This window comes from Equus asinus, chromosome 8 (assembly GCF_041296235.1).
Source record: "Equus asinus isolate D_3611 breed Donkey chromosome 8, EquAss-T2T_v2, whole genome shotgun sequence".
Classification (NCBI taxonomy): Eukaryota; Metazoa; Chordata; class Mammalia; order Perissodactyla; family Equidae; genus Equus; species Equus asinus.
In genome coordinates, this window is record NC_091797.1 from 36,943,832 (window position 1) to 36,968,719 (window position 24,888).

Below are 24,888 nucleotides of genomic sequence, written 5' to 3' on the forward strand. Positions count from 1 at the left end.
ATGATAATTTAGGTACTCCTCTTCATTGAGTGTTGTACATTTTTAGTTTTGTTGACCTGTTTCCTTCAATTCATTAACTGAATTAATCATGTGGCAAGAATTTATCATTCTCTATTTCCACCTCAGTTATGATGTATGATAGCAGAGGGACACAAATGCAATCAAAACATATAATTTTTTAAATTTAAAAATATAGTAGTTTCCTTTGCTTTGCAAGAGTTTTTTAGTCTGATGTAGTCCCATTTGTTAACTTTTTCTTTTCTTTCCCTTGCCGGAGTAGACATGGTATTCGAAAAGATAATGCTAAGACGAATGTCAGAGTGTACTGCCTATATTTTCTTCTAGGAGTTTTATGGTTTCAGGTCTTACATTCAAGTCTTTAATCCATTTTGAGTTAATTTTTTTGTATGGTGCAAGATAAGGGTCTATTTTCATTTTTTTGCATGATTTCACTCACATGTGGAAGATAACAAATACATGGATAAAGAGAACAGATTAGCGGCTACCAGAGGGGAAAGAGGTTGGGGGAGGGAGGACAAAAGGGATAAAGGGGCATATATGTATGATGATGGACAAAAATTAGACTACTGAGGGTGAGCACAATGAAGTATATTCAGAAATTGATACTAACAATGTACACCTGAAATTACATGATGTTATAAACGATTATGATCTCAATAAAATTACTTGAAAAACAGAATTAAAATCTTAAAAACTAAAAATATAATAGGCAAACATATATTGTATCATTAGGTAAAATTGAGTATACACAAAATAAGTCAAATTTATTAATCAGATTCAATGAATAAACATGGGGGAAGCAAATTTTAGACAGGAAAAAAATAAAAACAAAAAAAGGAGAAGCTGACTAAAATGCTAGAATGCAGCGAGTGGTAAGGAGAAAACTGGTAGCAAAGAGCAAACCTAAGATAATTGATGTGAACTTGCCTAGAAGGATCCCAGGATGTTTGATCTACTGCTAATTGTCAGACAAGAGAAAATAAAGCAATTTCTTATGGCAAGAAGGCCAACATAAATGACAAGCCCACAGAGAACATCATTCTCACAGTGAAAGTTCCAAGCTTTCCCTCTACGATCAAGAACAAGACAAAGGTGCCCACTTACACCACTTCTATTCAACATAATAGTGGAAGTCCTGGATAGAGCAACTAGGCAAGAAAAAGAAATAAAAGACATCTAAATTGGAAAGGAAGAAGCAAAATTGTCTCTGAAGATGATATGATCTTATATATGGAAACCATAAAGACTACCTACAACTGTTAGAGCTAATAAACATTTAGTAAAGTTGCAGAACACAAAACAGTATGCAAAAATTTCATTTCTATACATGAACAACCTGTCTGAAAAAGAAATAAAGCAATCTCATTTACAGTAGCATGAAAAGCAATAAAACTTTAAACAAGGAAGTGAAATTTCTGTACACTGAAAACTATAAGACACTGATGAAGGAAACTGAAGAAGACACAAACAAATGGAAAGATGTTTAAGAATAGAAAAATTAATATTGTTAAAAGGTCCATACTGGCCAAAGCCATCTATAGATTTAGTCCAATCCCTATCAAAATTACAATGATATTTTTCACAGAAATAGAAAAAACAACCCTACAATTTGAATGGAACCACAAAAGACCACAAATAGCCAAAGCTATCCTGAGAAAGGAGAACATAGCCAGAGGTATCATACTTCCTGATTTCAAGCTATACTACAAAGCTATAGTAATCAAAAAAATATGGTACTGGCATAAAAATAGACACACAGATCAAAGGAACAGAACAGAGGTCCCAGAAATGAACCCACACATACAGTCAACTAACATTTGACAAGGCAGCCAAAAATACTCAATGGGGAAAGGATAGTCTCTTCCTTAAATGGTGCTTGGAAAACCGGATATTCATTGTCCCCAAGCTATAAAACTACTAGAAGAAAACAGGGCAAAATATCATTGACATTGGTTTTGGTAAAGATTTTTTGGATAAGACTCCCAAAACATGAGCAAGAAAAGCACATGAAAAGAAGTGGTACTAAATCAAACTAAAATTCTTCTGCACAGCAAAAGAAACTTTTCAACAAAATTAAAAAGGGAACCTATGGAATGGAAGGAAATATGTGCAAATGATATACCTGATAAAGGGCTACTATCCAAAATATGTAAAAAACTCATACAACTCAATATCAAAAATAATAATAGTCCAATTTCAAAGTGGGCAAAGGACCTGAACAGACATTTTTCCAAAGAAGACATACAAATAATCAACAGGTACATGAAAAGGTATTAAACATCACTAACTATCAGGGAAAAGCAAATCAAAATGACATGTAGAAAAAAGTATGAAGTTTCCTCAAAAACTGAAAAACTACCAGATGATCCTACAATCTCATTTCTGGGTATATATCCAAAGGAAATGAATACCTATTTCAAAGAGATATCTGCACCCCCATGTTCATTGCAGCATCATTCACAATAGTCAAAAATTAGAAACAACCTGTGTGTCAATGGATGAAGAAAATGTGATATATACATAGATACGTGTGTATATATATATATATGTAGATAATGGAATATTATTCAGCCCTAAAAAAGAAGAAAATCCTGCCATTTGCAAAAATATAGATGAAACTTGAGGGTATTATGCTATGCGAAAAAAGTCAGAGGAAGACAGATACTGCATGATCTTACTTTTCTAAAACATTGACCTCATTGAAATACTTGAATCAGAGAGTATACTGATGGCTACCAGGGGATGGGATGTGGGAGAAATGGGGACATGTTGGTCAAAGATTACAAACTTTCAGTTATAAGATGAGTGAGTTCTGATGATCTAAGGTACAGCATGGTGACTGTAGTGAACAATATTGTACAGTATACTTGAAGTTTGCTAAGAGAGCAGATATTAAATGTTCTCACCACAAAAAAATGTAGCTATGTGAGGTGATGGATATTTTAACTAAGCTTAATGTGGTAATCATTTCACAATATATATGTATATTAAATCATCACATTGTATACCTTAAACTTACACAATGTTATTTGTCAATTATAACTCAATAAAGCTGGACAATAAAAAAGAAATCCAAAGTCAAAAGTCTTCAGAACCCACATTTTCAAACTTATAGGCTCCACGTTAAAAACCAATCAATGCAAAGCTTATTATTGCCACACATCCATTTGCACTATATGAATTAGTTAATTTCAATCATTCTGAAGTGAATTTATTGAGGCACTGAGAATAAGTACAATCTATTATTTTTCTTTTACAATAAAAGTTTCATTATAGCAAATTTTTGTTTGTCATTTTTCACTGTTATATTTGAAGCATCACGAAAAGCGACTGACATTATAGTGGGCACTCAACAAATGTTTACTGATTGAATGAAGTAAGGAAACAATGTATATTAATTTCTTCCTGACTCAATATTTTTATTGTTTAAAACAAATGAGGAACTTTAACATAATCAATGTTAGGTCAGGTAAAAAGTTTACACTGTGCTAGGCTATTGTGGGAGAAATATTTGAAAACCAGAGCCTCTTGGTTCCTTTAAAAATACATTAGAAGATGATTCCTTCTTCTTTCTCTGTAGAATGAAGATTTTTAAAATAACAAGAATCTCAAGAAATAATATCCTGAGAAAAATATTAAAAAAACAAAATTGTATCTTGGCATAAAAAATAATTGTCTTAAATTTTCTCTGATATTCAGGAAAATTATCTATGATATTATTGAGGTAAATTGAGTTTTCTAGGATTCTTGTAGTCTTGAGTCTATTTTCCATAACAAGGAAATAAAATTTATCCTTTTATTTTATTGTAGCAAGAAGAAAATTAGAAGGTAGCATAGCCACTAGGGAATTTCTGTAGTGTTTCTTGCCAAGGATTTTCCACTGAGGTTTGTTATCTGTCTGGAGAAAATGTCCCACAGCTTTATATAAAGAATGAGAACCCTTCCTTAACAACTAGTATTTTAGAATAAAATAGGTTTATACATCTAAACATAGTGAGGATCTTTCAAATCAAATAAACAAATAATATTAAGAACCTATGATAAGACACAAAGACACTGAACAGAGAATATTCAATCCTTATATCTAATTAACATTTAATTCTGGTGGAATGATCGGTGTAATTTTTTTTGCAAGAAAAGGAAATACTACCATTGAATATCAACACTAATTTAAGGTAGGTGTTATATGTGGGTGGGAGTGATCTGTTTAGCTTGATTGATTTTATCTTTTTGTACAACACCAGGAGTGTTGTGACCTCTTTATACAAATTTGCAGACTAAAGAGAAAGTGCAAATAAATTGACACCCTTAATGATAATATATCATCATTATAACTTAAAACACTGAATTACGTCTATTTAAAAAAATATGTAGGGATACAATTTGCATTAGTGGGCATTTGCATTAATTAAAATATATGTGCACTGGCATACAAATCTTAAAATTGTTAACGTCAGATTCAAGCTAAGCATAGTAATTCTGGGAAATGAAAGGGAAGAAAATGCAATCCTCATGAGACTTCTTATGGGGGGATAAGTACACTGTTAATATTTGCATACAACCTGAAAAATCTATCAGCAGATATACACTTGCAAACTGAGCACTATATTTCTTGAAAAATAACTAACCCAACATTAATGATTACACTTAATAAAATGTGGTCACACGTATTGGATTAATTAATCCTTACAGCACAACAAAGTAAGATAAGGGAGGTTCCAAATATTTAAGCAATGCATACCATTTGGTGTCTGTGTTATTAGCAGTGGACTGAATCCAGGTTTTCTGATTTCATATCTTGTTTTCTTTTCTACTGCACCAGTGTCTTTCAAACTTTTTACTGTTGCCTATTACAAGATATATATTTTACATTATAACCCAAGTCACACACATACACATAAACTCACACTTGTAAAGGAATCAAATACAATAAATCCATAAATAGCATATAACCATTAAATGTATGACAGTTTATAACTCACTGTGTGGAAAGCGCTAACCATTCCTCCATTTTATTCTTTTCTCTAATATAACAGCAATCGTGAGTTTCCCTTTACGTAATCATTATTCTACAAAAAATTTACTATATTGCATTTCTTAGGTAAAATATAGAGATTTGTCAGTCTTTCTTTTAGAAGCACTACAAAATTATAATTTAAATTTAAATTATAATTATTGGCATTTAGACATTTTTCATGCTTGCAAGTATCAGACCACTTCACTGGAGTTACACCACAGAGAAAATCGCTTCATAATTCACTTTAATTCAATGAATAAATTAACCATCAAGAAAATTCAATACTGAAATATGTCTTCACTTTGCCTTGAATCCGCCAACAAGATCAACAACAGTCATGAATCTAAGCAATGCAAGTTCTCCAAAGGTTTTCATTCTCTTGGGTTTCTCTGACCATCCCTGGTTGGAAATGCCGCTCTTCATAATCGTGCTTGTTGCTTACATCTGCACACTAGTGGGAAACATCTCAATTATTGTAATATCCAGGGTGGATCCTCATCTTGACAGCCCTATGTACTTCTTCCTTTCCAACCTCTCCTTCCTGGACCTGTGTTTTACCACGACCACCATTCCTCAGCTGCTGCTGAATCTCTGGGGCACAGATAAGTCTATCAGCTATGGAGGCTGTGTGACCCAGTTTTATATGTTTCACTTCCTGGGGGCCACCGAATGCATCCTTTTAGCTGTGATGTCCTTGGATCGTTACATGGCCATCTGCAAGCCCTTGAGGTACTCAGCTATTATGCATCAGCAACTCTGCATCTTCCTAGTGGCCGTGGCATGGCTAAGTGGTTTGGCTAACTCCTTGCTTCAGTCATCCCTCACCATCCAGCTGCCACTCTGTGGTAACAACAAGGTAGATGACTTCCTGTGTGAGGTTCCAGTGATGATCAAGATGTCATGTGTTGACACCACATTCAATGTAGCTATGCTCTCCATTGTGGGGGCATTCTATTCCCTGGTTCCCTTGTTACTTATCCTTGTTTCCTATGGGTTCATTGTGGCAACAGTGCTCAGAATTCGGTCCTCAGAGGGAAAGAAGAAGGCCTTTAACACATGTGGTTCTCATGTTATTGTTGTATCTCTCTTCTATGGGCCAGTAATTAGCATGTATGTACAACCTTCTGCTACTAACTCCCAGGACAAGAACAAACTCATGTCCCTGTTCTACAGTTTGGTGACTCCTATGCTTAACCCTTTTATCTATACTTTGAGAAACAAGGACATGAAAGGGGCAATGAGGAGGCTTCTTGTCTCATTGTACCATCAGGGAAGAGAATAAACATAGCTATTTTTATACTCCACACTCTCCATATAGCACTCAGAAGATCCCCTACTCTAAAATCACCTCTGGATTTAACCTCCTCCAAAACTGTTAGCATTCTTTTGTGGCTACTCTATCTACGTATATATTTACTTAACGCACTGCGGTGGTTTATTGGTTATCACTTCAAAGTGTGAATCCTAAGACTCAGTTTGTCTGCAATTTGCAAGAGAGTGAAGATCGTGTCATTAATTTCCTGTGTCTATCTAAAGATTCTACCGTAGGAATATGAAAAGTGAGCAATATATAAATGCTTATTGATTGACTTATTTACAGTCAGATTAAAAAACCCAAACCCTACCCTTTTATGTGACAATTTGAAAAACAATACAAGTAAGATGGACTGCAGTTTACCTGTTTCTTATTATGGATATGATGTAAGGGGTTAATATTTCATTTGCAAATCAATTCTTTTTATGAATTACCAGCAAGACCAGATGGGTTAATATCTTATATTCTATAACCAACCCTCTCAACCACATATTCACTCTCTGAATCTTTATAAACAAGATAATGCCAAAATAATGTCTGACTATCTCTTTCCTATAGGTCTCAGCGAGATTCCTTCCTATTGGGACATTTGACTGAAAGATATTCTATTCTTAATAATATCAACTCTTCTCATTGTAAATCTGTCATTTTCTCATACTTCTATACTCCCTACCTTTACAAAACTCTTACATTTTAACTTGTGTTTAGGGTAAATATTTAATTATTTTTCTAACAACTAAGTCTATTGATCTAAGGTCTTCACACATCTGCCCATCCTGGGTACCATGATGTGTTTGCACTGTTCACTTCCAAATAGCGAGAACAAAATCTATAGACTCATATTGTACAAATATAACACTAAGTATATTGATCACACTCAATAATTAATTAAATAAATGTATTCACTCTTCAGTTTATGCTTTGTGCTTTGCAATAAACTTTCCTTTGTAGACTTTAAGCGAAGGACACTAGTTTGCTCTTGAAGGAGACAAGGAAAATCACTCTCTGGGAGATAAGTGGATTCCCTGGAATGGCTGTAAGTGTGTTAAGGACTAGGTCTTCTCATCTCACTATGTACACCTCCTTCATAGTACTGACCACACTTGAAACTTTACGTTCCTTTAGATGATCACTTCTCTCTCCAAAAATACCATGAGGTCTTTTTTTCTCACTTGGTAACCTGAGTAGTCAGTACAATAAATGCTATAGAATAGGCTTTCGATGATTATTTTTTTAAATGAATGAAAAGTATTACCTACTGTCCTCATTGCCTACTGTTAAAACCTGTATCACAGGCTCATGCAAAAATGTGTCGTGTACTAAATGATGAATTTAAAGAAGAGGTTAGTAGCTGATGTTGAAGGCAATATTTTTCAAACTATCTTCTGATGCTGCTCCAGTAAATCTTAACAGTGGTTAAAAAAAAGAAAGTAATTCATATTCAAACAAATGTGGAAGGAGCCATATATTATTCTTGAAGCTGTAGAATTTTAGAAAAAAATTTAACATATTAAATGTTTGATAACTTCAAAGTAAACTGTTAAACCATTTTTAATAAAACACTTCCCAAACACCTTTTATTTTGATTTTATTGGCTTCTTTTTGAGAAGAAATAACATATAGCTTAGGAAATATAAATAACATAAAGTTTGGGAAATAACTGATTGGAAAACTCTGAATCTCAGAATTGGAACACACAGTGTAGATGAGCCGAGGGGAAGCAGAAAATCTCACTTTTGGGCTGGATGAATAAACAGCCTCTTATAAAAGATTTGTGGGATATTGAGAGAAAGCTGCCCATAATATCCCTCTATATCTTCCCAGGTGTCTGAAATCTCAATATTATTTATTCCTCTAGGATATAATTTTTGCAGGCAGTTAGTGCGTTTGCAACAGTACTTATTAGACTAATTATTTCATCTTAATTATGGTATATATATTTATATATAAGTGTATATATATATATATAAAATAGCAGCTGCCATATAGGAGATGATAACTTAGTTACTGCACCTTAGTTTAAGCAATAAAATGAATAATAGGGGGGCCGGCCCCGTGGCTGAGTGGATAACTTCACATGCTCCGCTGCAGGTGGCCCAGGGTTTTGTCGGTTCGAATCCTGGGCGAGGACATGGCACCGCTCATCGAGCCACGCTGAGGAGGCATCCCACATACCACAACTAGAAGGACCCACAACTAAGAATACACAACTATGTACCTGGGGGCTTTGGGGAGAAAAAGGAAAAATAAATAAATAAAATTTTAAAAAAATGAATAATAGGTTTCCTTTTTTACTGAATATACTTTCTCTTAAAAAGGTAACTCTTTAATATGTAGCTAAAATAATAAAATAAAGAGATGGTACATGATTTTAGATGCAATTTATACAAATGTTAATATTCATATCTATATAAATTATTTATCAGCAAATATATTGAAAGACATTTCTATAATGGATGTTTAAAAAGTGTCTCCATGTGACAAGTTTTCGCATGTATACGCGCATTTGATATACTGAGTCCAGCTTCCTAGAGGGCTGCTGTTCACCCTGGATACATACCAGACTCTTATCAAGTTTGTAAAAATCACAAACTTGACTCTACTGCAGACCTCCTATATCAGAATCTTGAAGAAAATCACGTACAGAAAACTAGTTTTTTTTTTTTAAAGATTGGCAACTGAGCTAACAAGTGTTGCAAATCTTTCTTGTTGTTCTTCTCCCCAAAGCCCCTCAGTACATAGTTGTGTATTCTAGTTGTGAGTGCCTCTGGTTGTGCTATGTGGGACATCACCTCAGCGTGGCTTAATGAGCGGTGCCATGTCTGTGCCCAGGATCCAAAGTGGCGAAACCCTGGCCCACCAGAACGTGTGAACTTAACCACTCAGCCATGGGACTGACCCCAGAAAACTAGTTTTTTTGTTTGTTTGTTTGTTTTAATGATTTTTTTTTCCTTTTTCTCCCCAAAGCCCCCCGGTACATAGTTGTATATTCTTCGTTGTGGGTCCTTCTAGTTGTGGCATGTGGGATGCTGCCTCAGCGTGGTTTGACGAGCAGTGCCATGTCTGCACCCAGGATTTGAACCAACGAAACACTGGGCTACCTGCAGCAGAGTGCGCCAACTTAACCACTCGGCCACGGGGCCAGCCCAGAAAACTAGTTTTGAAAACTTTCTCAGTAAAGTATGTTGTGCACCTAGAGTGAGTTAGGGCCATCACAGGAAAAAACAGTTTGAGATATCCACTAGAGACAGAAGTCAATCATGTTCTGATTAATGGAAAAATGTATATTGCAAAACAAGAATAGGATACAATTCTTGCCAAAAGTCTGAAGAATTCTAGATGCTCCAAGCTTAAAAGAAAGAGATACAAACCTGTAAGTGGCAAAAATAAAAACCAAAATTCTTAGTACATGCCAAAGCAGATGCAACAAGACCAATTTGAACATCTAAAAGAGGTGGCTTCTGGGGCCCGCCCTGTGTCCGAGTGGTTAAGTTCGCTCGCTCTGCTTCACTGGCCTAGGGTTTCTCTGGTTTGAGTCCTGGGCGCAGACATGGCACTGCTTGTCAAGCCATGCTGAGGCGGCATCCCACATGCCACAACTAGAAGGACCCACAACTAAAAATGCACAACTATGTACTCGGGGGCTTTGGGGAGAAAAAAGGGGAAAAAATAAAATCTTTAAAACAGGTGGCTTCCTGTGAAGTAAATGTTATGTGAAAGTCAGGTAAGTACTTCAGTCTGTAGTGAAACTCCCACTTATAAGCAAACAATTTCAAAAAAATGTTTTTCTAAAATTAAAATATGCTACAGTCATGCACCACTTAACGATGGGAAGAAGTTCTGAGGGATGTGTCATTAGGCAATTTTATCATTGTGTGAACATTATAAAGTATACTTACACAAGCCTAGATGGTATAGCCTACTATATACCTAGGCTATATGGTACTAATCTTATGGAACTGATCTTATTCTGTTTGACCTTGACTAAAGTGTTGTTATGCTGCTCATGACAATACAAAGAAACTGAGAACTAAATAGTTACTGTTGGTAACCAAGTTATCATCCTGGATAAGCAAAAGTAAGAAATACCTTAAAACAAAGCGAAAGCAAAAATAAAACTATGAGAAACTATGTGATAAAATATAGGATACAGAGAATAGGAACATAAAACCAATTGTGCACAACAGGAGTGGTAGTTGAATTAAAGTAACAAATGGAGGAGTAATAATTAAACAAATAGTAGGAAAAAAATTCCTAAGTTAGAAGTAATTACTTGGGTCCAAATATTAAAATGACTACCACGCTAGATCATAGCTAACAGAGGAAAAGTAGTAGACCTTGGACATATCCTTTTGAACTTCTTGAATTCTAAAAATGAAGGTGATATCTTAAGTGCATCCAAAGACACAGTTTGAATGATATATTAACTTATATCAGACCATCGCTCCCCCAAGAATATTTAGAAAACCTAGCTAAAGTACATAAAAGAGAATGACTAGAAAATCTGTATAATATTTTGTAAAATACATGAAAAGGAATTAGAGACACCAAGGTAGCCAGGACTTGAGGGGCCGAAATTCCAGAGAGAAGGGAGAGACACTGAGGAGAGACCAACTTTTTAAATCACCTGTCCTTTCAGGAAATTTGCCAATTCTTAAAAAGCGCATGACAAAGAGGTTAAGAAACTAGGTAAAAATTGGCATTTAAGTGACAAAGAAGATGAGAAGGATTTGGAATAACCACACAAGCCTAAGGAAACAAAAATGGGAATTCAGAGTGACCAAGGAAGCCAGATTAAGAAGTTAAAATTCCAAGTAGAAGTGACACACAGAGAAGTGAATCTGATATGTATCACCACTTATCAAGACATTTGTCATGTTTTTTGTATCAGCCATGCATCAGAACAGAAAGTGGTATCTAGCAGTCTAAGAAAAAGGACTTTCATTTTCTCAAGTACCAGGGAGATAAAACATGGAAAGTATGGCCCTTCTAAATATCCAAGACTTTCAGCTAGAATGACTGAAGGGCTGCAGCCTAAAAGTAAGCATAAACTGAATATAGACAAGCCCTAAAAAAGACGGAAACCCAGATTGTATAATCAGCTTTATTGAAATTATATAGAATAAACTACAACCATTTAAAGTGTACAATTCAATGTTTTTACAGTTGTATATAGTGAAACCAACACCACAATTAAGATGCATAACATTTTCATCACTCCCCTCAAAACTCTTTGTACCTCTTAACAGACCGTCATTCACTCCAACCTCAGACTCAGGCAACGACTAATCTACTTTAAGTCATTATTGATTAGTTTGCATTTTCTTGAATTTCCTATAAATGGAATCATAGTGTGTGTATTCTCGTAAGTCTGTTTTTTTATTCAGCAAAAAGATTTTGATATTCATCCAAAATGGTGCTTATGTCAATAGTTTGTTCCTTTTCATTACTAGCAGTGCAGTGTTCCATTATATATACATACTATAGTGTATCCATTATATTTGTTGACAGATATTTGTATTGTTTCCAGATTTGGGGCTATTTTGAATAAAATTACTTTGACTATTTAGGTACAAGTCCTCGTTTTAGCAAATATTTTCATTTATTTTGAGCAAATACTTACTTATTGAATGAATAGGAGATGAGGTAGTGTATGGCTAACCTTTTGAGAAACCACCAAACACTGGTTGCGTCATTCTCCATTCCTATCAGCAACGTATGAGACAGCTCCATCCATCCCATTCACAATTAAGGTGATTTGTTTCTACTTTAACTACCTACCAGAAGCAAAAGTAAATCCTCTCTGGGGAGGATAACAATACTTAGATCTCTCAAATGTTTTATATAAATTGTCTATCATTTTGAAATGGATGCTGGGGAAAGGAAAAGAAGAATAGGTTATTAACTAATTTCAATAGTGCTCATCCTACAAAACCAATAGATATTGCCTATAAAAAGAAATGGATATAAACACAACCATAAAAATATCTTCCTAATCATCAAAAGAATACAACAAAGAGAATGTAAAGAAAGTTAACTACATAGTAAAAGATTTTATATAACTTTTACGCATATATATTCATAAATTTATGTACTTATGTCATTATTTTACCTGACAGGGGATTTCTTGAAGACTACGTATAAGAGGCCATCTGTCTATGACTTGACCCCCAGCTTGATCAGTCAAAAAGCATTTTCCCTAGTGGATGTTTGTTGGAAATAATTACTAATGACTGCTTTAACTTTCTTTCAGACTAAGGCAATGGATAACAGTTGGGATAAACCATAAATTATTAAAAAGCTTAAAATAAAACTCTAAGGAATAAGATGTCCATATGGGGCTTTGAAAATCTTTGACAAATGCTTAGGAATTGAGAAGATCACACACATGCATAGCAATGTGGGAATATATTGGGCTCTGAGGATGCTCAGAAAAGACCTGAGAAGAACCTGAATTCTCATCTCTGGCTGAACTTGAAGATCTGTGCAAGAAGTAAGTGGAGGCTAAGGCAGAGATGCAATCTTCCTGACCCAGTGTTGAAGTCATGCCCCAATACACACACAGAGATCTTGAACAAAGACAGAAGGTTTATTAGTCCAGGCATTTAAGGAAATCTCTAAGCATTAGTTGTCCACTAAGATACCTGAGTAAGAATTTCACTGGTCACAAACCACAAAGAATACACACTTAGAGTTAGTTCCAAGATGTCACTAAACAAACAAACAGCAACTACAACAGCAAGCAGCAACAACAAAAAACCCTGGTGAGATGAAGAGAATACAATTTCCAGAGTTACCATTTATAATATTTAAAATACCTATTTTTCAACATAAAATTATGAGACAGACAAAGAAACAAGAAAGTATAGTCCAGACATTGGGTTTACTAGACAAAGAGTTTAACCAGCTGTTTTTTTAAATAGATTCAAATAACTAAAGAAAACCATGTCTAAAGAACAGAAAGAAAGTATGAGAACTATGTTTTACTAAATAGAGAATACCAATAAGCAGATAGAAATTAATTTTTTTTAAAAAATCTGAGTTCTGGAGTTGAAAATTACAAAATTTGAAGTTAAAAAAATCAGTATGGGAGCTCAACAGCACATTTGAGCAAGCAGAAGAAAGAATCAACAAACTTAAAGATAAGTCAATTGATATTATTTATTCTGAATAACGCAAAGAAAAAAGAATAAAGAAAAATGAACCCAACCTACAGAAATGTGAGATATCACCAAGCATACCAACGTACACATAATGGCAGTTCCAGAAGGAATGGAGAAAGGGGAAGTGTCATAAAAAATATTTGAAGAAATAATGGCTGAAAACTTCCCAACTGTAAAGAAAAAATGTTAATCTACACATTAAAGAAGTACAACAAACTCCAAGTAAGATAAACTCAAAAGATCCATCATAAACTGAGGAAGCTAAAGAAAGAGGGGATCTTGTATGCAATAAGAGAAGTGACTCCTTACATAAAAGAGATCCTCACTATAATTTAAAACTAATTTCTTATCAAAAACTGTAGAAATTAGAATATGGTAGGTAGACGTATTTATGTACTGAGAGAAAAAAATGTCAACCAGGAAATCTACAGTCAGAAAAACTATCCTTTTAAACTGGAGGAGAATTAAGACACTTCCACATAAACAAAGTCAAGAATTTATCATTAGCATACCTGCCTACAAGAAATATTAAGGGAAGTCCTTCAGGATAATATGAAATGACAGTAGACAGTAATTTGAATCCAGATGAACAAATATGTAGGTAAATACATATGTAAATATAATAGACAATATAAATATATTATTTGTTTTTAACTCTCTTTTCTTTCTATATTAACAAAAATGTCAAAAGACATATGGAAAACATACTAAAATGACAGTTGTGAATCCTAAGTAATCAGCAATTAATTAAATTATATGTCAATGAATTAAATACATCAATCAAAAGGCAAAGATTGGAATTCCAGTTTCTAGTACAAACAAGTAAGAAGTTTGGAAGTTGTTATTCCCATGCTCACAAGAAGAAAAACTTAACAAATTTAAAATTAATTTTTCTTAGGTACATTAGAGAATGAGGTCACCATGAAAATTGCTGCCTCAAAAATGAGAGACAGGTGAATACAGAGAATTGCAGCTTACCAAAGCAGAAGCCCAGGAGCAGAAACCCTGCATGGAATTAGTACCAGATTCATTTTACCCAGCAAATCATGTCAAGTTTTCAACAAAAAATTATAAGGCATGGGGCCGGCCTGGTAGTGCAGTGGTTAAGGTCACACATTCTGCTTTAGCAGCCCAAGATTCACCGGATCAGATCCTGGGTGAAGACATGGCACCGCTTGTCAAGCCACACTGTGGTAGGCATCCCACATATAAAGTAGAGGAAGATGGGCACAGATGTTAGCTTAGGGCCAGTCTTCCTCAGCAAAAAGAGAAGGATTGGCAGCAGATGTTAGCTCAGGGCTAACCCTCCTCAAAAAAATAATTATAAGACACACTGAAGGCAAAAAAAAACACAATTTGAAGAAAAAGAGAAACCATAAGACCCAGACTAAGACATGGCAGAGTTTTTGGAATTATCAGACCAGGAATTTAAAATAACTATGATTAATATGCTAAGGGTTCTAATGGAAAAATTGGACAACATGAAAGATGGGAAATGTAAACAGAAATAGAAATTCTAATAAAGAATCAAAGTAAATGCTAGAAATCAAAAACACTTTAAAAGAAGTGAAGAATACTTTTGAAAAGTACATCACTAGACCTGAAATGGCTAAAGAATCATTGAGCTTGAAGATATGTCAACATAAACTTCCCAAAATGAAAAGGAAAGAAAAACCAGAATAAAAAAACAAAAAAAATTCAAGAAATATGAGAAAATTATGAAAAATATATCATACCCATAATGGGAATATCACAGGAAAAGAGAGAAAATAAGAGAAAAAATATTTTAAGTAATAATGACTGAGAAATTTCCAAAATTAATGATAGATATGAAACTACAGATCCACGAAGCTCAAACATCTCCAAACAGTATAAAACCAAAAAGCCTACACCTAGGCGTATCATATTAAGCTAGAGCAACCAGAAAACAAAAGATAAAATGCCAGTATTACATCCTTATATATCAATAATCAGCCTAAATGTAAATGGATTGAATTCACCCACCAAAAAACACAGAGTGGAGGGATGGATTACAAAAAAAGAGCCAACAATATACTGCCACCAGGAAATCCATTTCATCTGTAAACACAAACATAGCCTCAAAGTGAAGGGCCAGAAGATGACACTTCAAGAAAATGGCAACCAAAAGAAACTGGGTGTAGCCATACTTATAACAGACAGACAAAATAGACTTTAAGTCAAAAAAGATAACAAGAGACAAAAATGGACATTATATAATGATAAAGAGGGAAATATATCAAGAAGACATATCATTTTTTAATCTATATGCAACTAACACAGGAGCATCAAAGTATGTAAAGCAACTATTAACAGACCTAAAGGTGAAATTGACAGCAAGGCAATAACAGGAGAGGATTTTACATCAACAGGACTTTACCCCACTAACATCCACAGATAGATCATCCAAACAGAAAGTTAACAGGAAAACATTGGCTTTGAATGAAACACTGGACTAGATGAACTTAATAGATATATAGAGAACATTCTATCCAAAAGTAGCAGAACAAACATACTTCTCAAGTTCACATCAAATATTCTCAAAGATAGACCATATGTTTGAAAACAAAACAAGCGTCAATAAATTTAAGAAGATTGAAACCATATCAAACATCTATTCCAACCACAATTGTATGAAATTAGAAATCAACTACAAGAAGACAGCTGGAAAAGTCACAAATATGTGAAGACTAAATAACATACTACTGAATGACTATTGAATCAATGAAAAAATCAAAGGAGAAATCAAAAAATACCTAGAGACAAATAGAAGTGAAAACACAACATACCAAAACTATGAGATGCAGCAAAAGATGTACTAAGGGGGAAGTTTATAGTAATTCAAGCATACCTCAAGTGAGAAAAATAAACAAACACTACACCTAAAAGAACTAGAAAATGAAGAACAAACAAAACCCAAAGTCAGTAGAAGAAAGGAAATAATAAAAATCAGAGCAGAAATAAGTGAAACAGAGCCTAAAAAGACAACAAATAGGATCAACAAAGCTAAGATTTAGTTCTCTGAAAAGTTAAGCAAACCCCAGAAATACAAAGGATTATAAGGGAATATTACAAAAAGCTATACAAAAACAAATTGGGTAACACAGAAGAAAGAGATAACTTCTTAGGTTCATACAATGTCCCAAAAACTGAATGGAGAAGACATAGAGAATCTGAGTAGATCAATCACTAGTAAAGAGATTGAAAGAGTAATCAAAAACCTCACAAAAAACGAAAGTCCAGGATCAGTCAGCTTCTCTGGTGAATTCTACCAAACATTATGAGAAGATTTAATAGCTATCCTTCTCAAATTTTCTAAAAAAGTTAAAGAGGAAGGGACATTTCCTAACTCATTTTATGAAGCAAACATTACCCTGATAGCAAAACCAGACAAGGACAACACAAAAAAGGGAAATTAGAGGCCAATATAGCTGATGAACACAGATGCAAAAATCCTCAAAAAAAATAGTAACAAATCGAATACAACACTACATTAAAAGGATTATACACCACAATCAAGTGAGACTTATTCCACAGATGTGAGGATAATTCAACATCCACAAATCAATTAATGTGATACACCACATTAACAAAATGAAGATTAAAAATCACATGATTGGAACTGGCCCCATGGTGGAGTAGTTAAGTTCTCATGCTCCACTTTGGCAGCCAGAAGTTTCACTGGGCTAGATCCTGGGGATGCACCCAGCATTACCCATCAAGTCACGCTGAGGGGACATCCCACATAGCAGAGCCAGAAGGACCTGTGACTAAAATATATACAATTATGTACTGGAGGTCTTCGGAGAGAAGAAGGAAAAAATAACAAAGAAGATCATCAACAGACGTTAGGTCAGGTGCCAATCTTTAAAAAAAAAAAAAAAAAGAGGTTTGCTTTAAAAAAAAAATCACATGATCATCTCCTTAGATGCAGAGAAGGCATTTTTCAACATTTATTAATCATTTTTTATAAAAACTCTTGATAAATGGGTACAGAAGAAAGTACCTCAACATAATAAAGGTCATGTATGACAAACTCACAGCTAACATCATACCCAATGGTGAAAAACTGAAAGCTCTCTCTCCAAGAACAATAACAAGATAAGGATGCCCACTCTCACCACTCTTACTCAACATAGTATTGGAGGTGCTAGCCATGGAGCTTAGGCAAGATAAAGAAATAAAATGCATCCAAATTAGAAAGGAAGAAGTAAAAGTGTCACTATTTTTGAATGACATGCTTTTATATATAGAAAACCCTAAAGAATCTACAAAAACACTATTAGAAATAGTAAAATATAGTAAAGTTGCAGGACACAAAATAAGCATACAAAAATAAATTGCATTTCTATACACTAACAAAAAACTAGCAGAAAAAGAAGTCAAGAATACACGGGCCGGCCCGGTGGCAGAGTGGTTAAGTTAGCATGTTCCACTTCTCGGTGGCCCGGGTTTGCCGGTTCGGGTCCCAGGTGCGGACATGGCACCACCTGGTACTCCATGCTGTGGTAGGCATCCCGAATATAAGGTAGAGGAAGATGGGCACGGATGTTAGCTCAGGGCCAGGCTTCCTCAGCAAAGAAGAGGAGGACTGGCAGTAGTTAGCTCGAGGCTAATCTTCCTCAAAAAAAAAAAAAAAATCCTATTTACAATCACAAAAAAAAAAGAATAAAAGACTTAGGAATAAATTTAACCAGGGAGGTGAAAGGCTTGTACATTTAAAACTATAAGACATTGTTGAAAGAAATTGAAGAAGACACAAAGAAATGGAAAGATATTTTGTGATCACAGATTGGAAGAATTAACATAGTTAAAATGTCGATATTACCTAAAGCAATCCACAGATTCAATGCAATCCCAATCAAAATCCAATGACATTTTTCACAGAAATAGAACAAAGAACCCTAAAATTTTTATGGAATAGCAAAAGATGCTGAAAACCAAAGCAAACCTGAGAAAAAAGAACAAAGCTACACGTATCACACTTCCTGATTTCAAAGTATACTACAAAGCTATGGTAATCAAAACAGCATGATACTGGCAGAAACATAAACACACAGAGCAAAGGAACAGAACTGAAAGCCCAGAAATAGACCCACACTCTTATTGATAGCTAGTTTTTGACAAAGGAGCCAAGAACATACAATGGAGAAAGGAAAGTCTATCCAGTAAATCGTGTTGGGAAAACCGGACAGCCTCATGCAAAAAAATGAAAATAGACGATTATCATACACCATACGTAAAAGTTAACTCAAAATGGATTAAAGAATTGAATGCAAGGCCTGAAACCATAAAACTCTTAGAAAAAAACATAAGGAATATGTCCTTTGACATTGGTCTTAGCAGTATCTTTTTGAAAATGTTTCCTCAGTCAAGGGAAATGAAAGAAATGAATGAATGGGACTACATCAAACTAAAAAGCTTCTGTACAGCAAAGGAAACCATCAACAAACTGAAAGACAATCTACCAATTAGGAGAAGATATTTTCAAATCATATACCCAATAAGGGGTTAATATCCAAATATATAAAAACCTCATACAACTCAAAAACAAACAATCTGATTAAAAAGTGGGCAGAGAATCAGAAGACATATTTCCAAAGAAGATATACAGATGGCAAAAAGGGACTTGAAAAGATGTTCAACATCACTAATTATTAGGGAAATGCAAACCAAAATCACAATCAGTCATCACCTCACATCCGTCAGATGGCCCTTATTAAAAAGTCAAGAAATAACAAGTGTTGGAGAGGATGTGGAGAAAAGGGAACACTCATACACTACCGGTGGGAATGCAAACTGGTGCAGCCACTATGGAAAGTAGTGTGGAGATTCCTCAAAAAGTTAAAAATAGAACTACCATATGATCCAGCTATCCCACTTCTGGGTATTTATGAAAAGAATATGAAAACACTAATTCGAAAAGATGTATGCACGCCTATGTTTATTGAAGCATTATTCACAATAGCCAAGACTTGGAAACAGATGAAGTGCTCATCAAGGACAAATGGATAAAAAAGGTGTGGTATATATATGCAGTGGAATACTTCTCAGTCACAAAAAAAGATGAAATCTTGCCATTTAAAACAACACAGATAGACCCTGAGGGTATTATGCTAAGCAAGATAAGTGAGACAGAGAAAGACAAATACCACATGATTTCACTCACATGTGGAAGATGAACAAGCATATGAACACATAGATACAGAGAACAGATTGGTGGCGACCTGAGGCAAAGGTTGTGGAGAGAAGGCAAAATGGGTAAAGTGACAGGTGGATGGTGATGGATGGCAACTAGACTTTTGGTGGTGAACATGCTGTAGTCTATACAGAAGTTGAAATATAGTGATGCACACTTGAAACTCAGCTAATGTTATAAACCAATATTACCTCAATAAAAAAAAAAGAATAGTCAAAGAGTTCTTGAAAAACAATAATAAAATTAAAGATCCTATCCCACATATTTCAAGGTATATCATAAAGCTACACTATTCAAGAAAATATGGTATTACAACAGCATAAAGAATCCATAAATAGACCCACATATAGATGGTCAAATAACTTTAACAAAGACATCAAAGAAATTCAATGAGAATATAAAAATGTTTTCAACATAAAGTGCTGAAACAACAGAGTATTTATACACTAAAGTAAAACCTCCAACTCTACCTCTCACTGGAGACAAAAAGTCAATTTGAGATGGATCATAGGCCTAAATACAAAACCTAAAAGTATAGAGCTAATAGAAGACACCATAGGAGAATATGCCTGCACCTTTTGCGTAGGCGAAGATTTCCCTGAGAACTCACAAGAAGTAAAAGCCATTAAAAATTATAAACTGGACTTCCCTATAACTTACCACTTCCGCTCGGGGCTGGCCCCATGGCCGAGTGGTTAAGTTCTCGCTCTCCACTTTGGCAGCTCAGGGTATCTCCCTTTTGGGTCCTGGGTGTGGATATCACATGGCTCATCAGGCCATGCTGAGGCAGCATCCCACATAGCATAACCAGAGGGTCTCACAACTAGAATATACAACTATGTACTGGGGGACTTTGGGGAGAAGAAACAGAAAAAAGGAAAAAGATTGGCAACAGATGTTAGCTCAGGTGCCAATCTTAAAAAAAATCAACTTCCTCTCTTCAAAAATCGTCATCAAGACAATAAAAAGACAAGCCATAAAATGGGAGATATATTTGCAGCACATACATATGCCCTAGGACTTGTATCCACCATAAATTAAAAAAAAAAAAATCCTCTCAACTCAATGACAGAGACAAGCAATCCAATTTTAAAATAGGCAAATGAACAGAGACTTCACAAAAGAAAACATACACATGATCAATGAGGACATTTTAAAAATGCTTAACACAATTAGTCATCAGGAAAATTAAAAGCAAAATCATAATGAGATGCCACTACACATCTACCAGAAAGACTGAAATCAAAAAGTCTGAAATAAAAAATCAAATGTTGGAAAGGATGCGGAGCAATCAGGCCTCTCTTACGTGCGGGTACAAATACAAAATGGCATAAACACTTTGGGAAATTTTTTCAGTTTTCTAAACAGTTAAACATACATCTATCCTATGACACAGCAATTCCACTCTTAGGTATTTATGCAAGAGATATGAAAATATTTGTCCACCAAAAAAATGTGTACAAGAATATTCACTACATACAGTATGATTCTAACTATATGACATTCTGGAAAAGGAATACCTATGGAGACTATAAGAAGATCGATGGTTGTTGGAGTGGGGTGAGGGAAATATGAATAGACAGAGCACAGAGGATTTTTAGGGCTGTGAAAATACTCTGTATGATATTATAATGATGTGTATATATATATCATTAAACATTTGTTCAAACCCATAGAATGTACAAAGTAAACTATTGACTTTGGGTGATTATGATGTATCAGTGTAAGTTCATCCTTGGTAAGAAAAAAAAAGTACCATTCTGGTAAGTGATGTTGATAATGGGGGAGGCTACACAGCAGGTATCTGTACCTTCCTCTCAATTTCATTGTAAACCTAAAACTGCTCTAAAAAAATAAAGTCTTTGAAAAGAAGGTTCATTGCAGCTCTATAATATCAAAGTCAAAAACAACTCAGATGTTGGGGCTGGCCCCGTGGCCGAGTGGTTGAGTTTGCGCGCTCCGCTGCAGGCGGTCCAGTGTTTCGTTGGTTCGAATCCTGGGCGCGGACATGGCACTGCTCGTCAGGCCACGCTGAGGTGGCGTCCCACATGCCACAGCTAGAAGGACCCACAACAAAGAATATACAACTATGTACCGGGGGGCTTTGGGGAGAAAAAGGAAAAAAAATAAAATCTTTAAAAAAAAAAAAAAACAACTCAGATGTTCATCAACAGGGTAAATTAACTGTGGTATATTTATGGAATACTGTATTACTCAGCAACAAAATAATATAAATATCAACGTGAATGAATGTCAAAAATATTAGACTAAGTGAAGGAAACCAAACACAAAACAAACATAATGTATGATTCCGTCTATTTGATATTGTAGAACAGGTAAAGCTAACTTATGGTAGTAACATGATCCCAATGATTTTTTATGAAGTCATGAGTGATTGGGAAGGAGCACAACTGAAGTTTCTAGGGAGTTGGAAATGTTCTGTCTTTATATGCATTCACCAAAACTGATTGCATGGTATATTAAACCTCTGAGAATTTAACTATGCACAAATATACCTCAAAGGAAGAGTTAAAAATTCTGTCCTCAGAGGAGTGTCATGTCTCTTAGACACATGAGTAGTTAAGTCTCTGAATCAAACTCAAGATTACACTTCGGACAGTTAAAAACTGACATTACTTCTAAATTTCATATAGATTTTCCTTCACAGTTTCTTTAACTTTTATCGTTAGCATTTAAATTTATGGGGTTTTATTGGGTTTTTTTTAAATTTTTTCCTTTTTCTCTCCAAAGCCCCCCGGTACATAGCTGTATATTCTTCGTTGTGGGTCCTTCTAGTTGTGGCATGTGGGATGCTGCCTCAGCGTGGCTTGACAAGCAGTGCCATGTCCGCACCCAGGATTCGAACCAACGAAACACTGGGCCACCAGCAGCGGAGCACACGAACTTAACCACTCGGCCACAGGGCCAGCCCCTAAACTTAGGTTTTGAGGGGCTCTCGTATATCCTTTATTTCTCCTCTTACCCACCTGGCACCATCTTTTCCCAAATACTTGCATTTGGAGCATACTGAACATGACACAGGAACCATTAAGCAAAGTTATTTCCAGATGTAGCAACAAGATTAAATTTATATCTTCTTCTCTGAATATAGACTTCAGGGAACTGCAGAAACCTCACTCATAGCTCCTATTCCATGACATCATCTTCTACTTTAAGGATTTTACATTTTCCTTATAGTTTAATTCAACAGCTTTATCAATATGTTAAGACACTTTGGCACTGGCCACACAATAGTAAGACGTCTCTATCCTTAAGTGCTAGTGACACAGAAACATTTGTCAATTTTGATACAATTATGTAGGTGGCACATTGACAAAAAATACATAGAGTGGGGCATGATTCCTTTTCTTAAGATGAACAATAATAGGGAGAGTGGAAGAGTTTGTGATATTTGAATCTGATTTAAAAAGTATGAGTAGCATTAACTGAAATTTCTGTAGAAAATTCATAGCATGGAAAGGCAGATGGAATAGGCATTTGAGTGTATTTGTGGCACATTATATGATTGTTGGAGTATAGGCCAGCTTGTAAAGGAGAAAGTAATCCAAAAGACAATTTTAATCCCAATTGTTAAAAATCTGCGGCTTCCATGCTTATAAATGTTCCCTGGTGAGTAATGACTTTTTGCTCTTTTCAAATTCTGTTCCTATCGAGTTTACCTACTATCCATTTGAAAAGGGTCAGAATAGTCTTATAATTTTTGTAATGGCCACATAGTAAAATGCTATTTCTTTCATACATGTTTGCATTTTCATAGCTCCACAAAAAAGGCAGACATACAAACACACACACATGCACATATCACTGATGATGGATTTTAGATTAGTGGTGATTAGTACCCATGACAGACTTTGAGACTTAATTGCACCTGCCCCCAGCCTCTCAAAATTAAACTTCACCAAAACGTGTATCCCTGCCCTATGGCAAAATAGTCTTGTGCTAATGGTCTCAGGTGGATTGTAGGCGAATATATCCTCAGAATTTATCATGACAACTATCAGAAGGTTCAATCTGTCGTAATATACAACACATGTGCCAGAAAACAATGCTGTATTTCAGGGGCTTGCCACTCCCCATTAAGAAATTTTGAGGAAAGAGAATGCCTGAACCCGTAACATAGGCAGCAGTTTCCTGAATAAGCCACTTATCTATGGAATATTGACTATTATCTAGAATGTCTATGAAGGAAGCAATCATTTCTGACTTGCTCAACATTTTATAACAGTGCCTGGCTCTTAGTTTACATTCCAGAAATATTTATGATTATATTGGAAAAAATGAATGTTGACAAATAAGTACACAGCTATGTCCAAAACGCCTCTCATCACTGTTTTCTTCAGTCATCTTCCAAAATCTGAAGATATCTTTGTCATCTATATTATTCCACACTGTTATTCCCGTCATGGTATCCCTTTCCTTTTCTATGCAGCTGCCTTCATTCCTCCCCAAACCTTCCACTGTGCCATTGAGATCTCCTGTTCCATGATTAATAAACTCACCTATATCCTCAAAGTATTTATACAACATTTTCTATACCTCCTAGAATTAAGTGAATTGAGACTCTCCCCTGAAGACACTGTTTCATCCACAACTCCCTTATGAGAAAATAACTCCAGCCTCAATATTTCAGAATGTGAGAATTGAACCAATGGCTTTATTCTACTTCTAGGTTGTTCTTCCCTCCACTCTTATTTTCAAAATACATAGATTCATTTGAAGCTCATGTCATTTGGCTGAGCAACCATCTAGGCTGGTATTCCCCACAGAATGGTCCTCAACAGCAGGCATCACAATTACTTACAGTGTTATTTAAAATGCCCATTCCAGGTATAATAAGATGTTTTAAACCAGAAATTCTGAATATTAAACCCAAGAATCTTAATTTTTAACAAGTACATCATGTGACTCTTATGAATTCTAAAGTTTTAGGAACTTTCTTCCTTTCTTTCATGCTGCTGTCATTTACTAGAATCATAACCTCTCTCCCTCTCATTCATATACATTTTGGAATCAGGCTCAGTTTTCCTCTATACCAAAGACTCTGGTATCATTCCAGCCTACATCAAAATTAGGCTGAATTTTGAATATGCCAGCGTCCCTGTTTCCATCTCCAGAGGAGTTACCACCTCTCATC

The 24,888-nt window shown here is 35.1% G+C and overlaps 1 protein-coding gene across 1 annotated transcript; it reads left to right on the forward strand.

Annotated features, from left to right (window-relative positions):
* The first annotated feature begins 5,375 nt into the window (after nucleotides 1-5,375).
* Nucleotides 5,376-6,320, forward strand: LOC106843483 (olfactory receptor 2B11-like). The gene has a single exon (XM_014860516.3). The coding sequence runs from the start codon at nucleotides 5,376-5,378 to the stop codon at nucleotides 6,318-6,320; it is 945 nt and encodes a 314-aa protein (XP_014716002.2).
* Nucleotides 6,321-24,888: the final 18,568 nt, after the last annotated feature.